Source organism: Camellia sinensis, chromosome 12, assembly GCF_055761805.1.
Source record: "Camellia sinensis isolate YWXY chromosome 12, ASM5576180v1, whole genome shotgun sequence".
NCBI classification, from domain to species: domain Eukaryota; kingdom Viridiplantae; phylum Streptophyta; class Magnoliopsida; order Ericales; family Theaceae; genus Camellia; species Camellia sinensis.
This window is the reverse complement of record NC_138972.1, coordinates 62,666,890-62,671,764: the sequence shown is the minus strand read 5'-3', so window position 1 is coordinate 62,671,764 and position 4,875 is coordinate 62,666,890. Positions and strand designations below refer to the sequence as shown.

Sequence of the window (4,875 nt, the reverse complement as noted above, 5' to 3'; positions counted from 1 at the left end):
TTAATATTTTAAGAATTTTTTTTTTTAATTTTTAGATACACCTAACATAAATACACTTAAAAAGTATAATATTTGTGAAAAAATCTTTAAAAAATTCACTAAATACCAAAAATACAAAAAAAATATAAAAATCCAGTACATTTTTTTTTTTTTGTATTCTTGTGTATTGATTGATTTTTTTATAATATTTTTTATAAATATTTTACTTTTTAGATACATCTAAGTAAAGTGTTTCTAAAAGAGTAAAAAAAATTACTTAAAATTTTAAAAATATTCACTAAAAACAAAAAAAATAACAAACTCAATTTAAAAAAAAAATGAATCTAGAAAATTAAAACCAAAAACAATGAATGGTCCCTAAACTATACGTTTTGTGTCATTTTGGTCTCTAAAATTTTAATTTTAGCAATTTTGTCCCTCAATACTGGAAGTTTATGTTTTATCATTTTCGTTAATGTTTTGGGACTAAATTGACAAAATTAAAAAAGTTAGGAATTAAATTAACACAAATAACATACTTCAGAAACTATATGTGTATTTTATTATCATCCTATTAATTATTTAGAAGGTTCAATTGAAATTGGACCAAATTAATTCAAATTAAAAAATTTAAAAACAAAGTTGTCAAAATCGAAAATTAAAGAATCAAAGTGAGACAAAATAGATATTTTATGAACCATTTATATAATTTATCCTATAACTTAAAACAATATTTATGTCTATTTAAGGGGAATCGGTCAATGAGCAACAAAGTGACACGACCTTTGTTCTTTCCTCCAATATCACGTCCATAGCCATCTCCATATTGGTACATGAATTGGGAAAAGTGCCATTGAATGGAGAATGCACAAGTCAAGCTTTATTGATCTTCTTTCATGCCTCAGTAATCAAATAGTTTATGTGTTTTCTGACATCTTCTACAGAAACATCAGTTTCGTGCATGTGAAGTTGAATTGATTTAGGAACGTTACCTCGTTTTACCTCATCCTGAACAAATCAAGAAAAAATTGTAGATGATTAGTGTTAGTGACAAAAAGAAAAGAAAAAAGGAATTGTAAATAACTTTATGAAGTACTTGGGATGATATAAGAGAGATATATTGCTCTAATGGGACTAGAGGATCCAATTTAGGGCAATTTGGCCCCATTTTGGGTCTATCTCGGATATCCGAATCGCTTATTTTTTATGCCTTATGAGTAGATTATCCATGTAATAATTAAGTTGATCGGATATCATTAGTAACATAATTGGATCATATTTGTCTTTCTTGAAATTATATTTCTCATTCATTTTTTAAAGACAAATGTAATTTAAACATTAATAATATTTGATCAACATGATTTTTTTATATGAATGATTTACTCAGAATGTACTAAAATTGAACAGTTTAAATTATCAAAATGAATTTGAAATGGAACCAAATTTCCTTAAATTGAACTCTCTAATCCAATCCAATCCCATTAGATAATTGGAGGGAAGTCCAATCCAATTAGCTTACACACCCATGATGTTCCCAAATCATCTGCAAGTCAACCATTGATGACCACTTAATTATGTCATGGTACTTCTCTAAGCGTTCCAACTCCTCCTTGGTTATGGCATTTGAAGAAAATAAACATGATGAAGTCCATGCATGGTTGAGGTACTCCTGAAGTGTTGGCATGTATCCATTGTAAGACCATCTTGCCTCCTTCATGTAATATTGATATAAATCTTGCCACTGCAACATTTAAAAAACATGGGTTAAATTTAATTATTATAGTTTAAATTATATCAAATTTGTCATTTAATTTTTTACGTTGTGTTGATTTAATCCTATTGATAACATCTATTAAGACATTAGATAGAATAGTAAGTTACACTATTGGTCCCTCTAGTTTGAGCAAAATCTCACTTTGATCTTTGTAGTTTCAATTTAAACAAATTAATCCCTGCACTTCAATTGTATTGCAATATGGTCTCTCCGTCACTTATTGTTAGAATTTGGAACAAAAATAACCATGCGTAAAATTAGAGGATTTAAAGTAGAATTCAAAACAAACTATAGGGACCATGTTGTAACAAAATTGAAAGTGTAGGAACAAATCGTTCAAATTGAAACTATAGGGACTAAAATAACACTTCGCTTAAACAACAGAGACTAATGGTGTAATTTATCCTAGATGGAAATAAATGGTAAAATGGCACATTCAAAAAGGAATAGACTATTTTAAGGGTAAATTACAATTAGTACTTTTGCACTTTCACCAAATCTCACTTTGGTTTTTTCACTTTCAATTGTAAGAGTTAATGCTCTATACTTTAAATCAAGTTCTAATTTCATCTTTCCGCCCACATACTATTAATAAAGCTAATGGAAATGGAAAATGAAGGGACTAAAGTGAGATTTTGATAAAAGTGTAATGACCAAAGTGAGATTTTAATAAAAGTGTATGGATGCTAATGAAACAACAAAAATGTCACATATATATTTTAAATAACAAATTTCGTCAACTTTGTTAACGACAAATGAATGGAAGGGTGAGATTACAACTTAAGTTAAAGTGTAGGAGATTGACTGTTGAAAGTGAAGTGATTAAAGTGAGATTTTGGTAAAAGTGAAGGCGTACCAAGTGTAATTTACCCCTATTTTAAGTTGGATGCAAACCCCTCAATTATTTTTCGTAGAGTGTATGAACTATTTTGACCATTGATTTCAATATATTTTCTCAAGTGACATTATGAATTAGACTATATTGACATGACTTAAAAAATTCAAAGGTAGAATTGCTACAATTAGAGTTATATGAATCAAATTGACACAAGAGGTCAACTTTATAGATTAATGAAAAAAATTAAATTGAGCCCTTTCTCATTCTCTCTCATTTTTGTTTTTTATGTTTATGTTTTTTGTTTTTTTTTTATTTTTTTTTAAAAATAGTATAAAATTGAGCATAGTTTAAGTAAGCTAATATACACAATTTGTTTGAATGTGACCAAAATAATTATAAGGTAGGTTGCTTAAATAAGCTATACAAAGCGTATGAATACCTTTTTTTTAAGGTATGGCAGGATGTGGACACCATGTTCGTTAGGAGTGCAATAAGCCATTTCATTAATGGAATTAAATAAACCAAGGAAGCATATCTTCATGTCATTCGGAAGTTGTTCTGCTACATTGGCATCCCATCTGAGATACAGAAGTATTTCAAAATTTTGTGTTAAAAATTTAATCAGTTTTTCTATTTAAACAAAAATTAATTATAGAACTTATTAATATACCTCTTTCATATAAACACATTAGAAGATTGTGTCTAATTCTATTATCAATTTATGTATTTTTAGATATTTTAAAACTTAAATAGTTCGGAAGTCGTTTAGCTACATTGACATCCCACCTGAGATGCAAAAGTGTTTTCGAAATTTTGTATTAAAAACTTAAACAGTTTTTTTATTTACACAAAAATTAATTACAGAATTGAATACAATCATCTCATATAAATGTAAAGCTCATAAACAAATCCACCTCATATAAACAGATTATGTCTACTTCTATAATCGATTTTTATATTTTTATACTTTCTAAAACTTAAAATCTTAGCTAAGAGCAAATTAAGAAGCATGTGGCTAGTGCAAAGGTAATTCCCTGCTACTAGTAACCAACCTGTCAATGACATTGGTGAATAGTTAGAGGTACTATAAGCATCATAAACATCATCAACACATGTTACCAATATATTGATCCTTGTTTCCATGCTCCTATAATGTTGGAACTTAGGGTCAAAAGCCTCTCCCAAGGCCATAAATAATTCTCCATCACCCTGTCCCTAACAAAGGGCAACTTTTCTCTCCATCCTATGCTCTCCACCAACTATTAATTATTATATAAAATATCATGAAAGATAAAATAATGTATCAACAGAATTCATTTATTTATTTTTTAAAAAAGGTGACAAGTTTATATTTTACCATTGCAAGCGTGACTTGATATTTTAAAAGAGTATTGATTGGTAGCTTGAATTTAAGTTTGTCCGAAATCATCCGAATTTTAGTTTGTCAGTCGTTTGGCAAGAAGGTCAAAACCGAAGTCGACAAGGGTGACAACCGCATGTAGACACCCCATTTTTGACCGACCTTGAGACTCAGACGTCACCAGTTGAGCGCTTGGTGATAGTGCATAATGTGCTCGTTCAGAAGTTTCAGAGTCTTAGCCGTGAGCCCTGCCTCCGGACTTCCGGACTCTTTTGTGCTTTGCCTCGGTTTGCGAACCAGGCTCGGTTTTCTCTGTTTTCTCTTCGTGAAGGGAAGGAGAGGTCCCGTAGACCATCTCTCAGTGGCCATGGGCTACATTTGGTGGCTGTAGGCCATTTTGCCCATTTCAGGGCCTGGTTCCCGATTTTCAGAGCCGTCAGGCCGTGTGCCTCGGTTCGGGACCGCTTAACCACCTCCATTTGCCCCGGTTCTTGGCATGCATCCTATTTACTCCCTTTTGAGGGACATTGAGGTCTGAGAGACCCACTTCGTGGTCGAATGCCACTTTCAATGCTCAACAGGCAGTTTTCGGGGCCCCGAACTGCGCGTTTTGGCCCCCGAAGATTCCTTTTGCATCGGTTTTCGTTCATTTTTGGCAGGTACCTCTGTTTCACCACCAGGAAGGCCGTAGAAGGGTGGGAGGCCAGCAATTGTTTCAGCAACCAGTTATATATCCTCCGGCGCCTTCCGACGCCCGTTTTTCTCACTTCCAAGCCAATGTTGAACACCCTTGGGCCATTTTCTTGAACTTTTAACCACATATTTGTGTTGTAGACACATGGGAGGACACCAAAAGTTGGTGACCGGCCAGTAATTCCACCTGACCCTTTTGAACCCTTCCTAAAAATGGCCTATTATCTCTCC

General features: G+C 32.1%; 1 protein-coding gene across 1 annotated transcript; it reads right to left on the bottom strand.

The window, feature by feature from the left end:
• Positions 1-1,489: 1,489 nt before the first annotated feature.
• Positions 1,490-3,734, bottom strand: LOC145803622 ((-)-alpha-terpineol synthase-like). The gene is made up of 3 exons (XM_082896939.1): positions 3,559-3,734; positions 3,031-3,169; positions 1,490-1,720 (listed from the first exon to the last, which is right to left on the bottom strand). Exons 1-3 carry the CDS (start codon positions 3,732-3,734, stop codon positions 1,490-1,492), a joined length of 546 nt encoding a protein of 181 aa, XP_082753065.1.
• Positions 3,735-4,875: the final 1,141 nt, after the last annotated feature.

Bases quoted from the DNA above. Each gene is read 5' to 3' on its own strand.
- LOC145803622 (XM_082896939.1), bottom strand. From the start codon at position 3,734: ATGGAAACAAGGATCAATATATTGGTAACATGTGTTGATGATGTTTAT. The intron at 3,170-3,558 runs GTATAAAAATAT...TCTGTATCTCAG, and splicing joins AAGATTTTAAGTTTTAGAAA to ATGGGATGCCAATGTAGCAG. The intron at 1,721-3,030 runs GTATTCATACGC...TAAATGTTGCAG, and splicing joins TGCCATACCTTAAAAAAAAG to TGGCAAGATTTATATCAATA.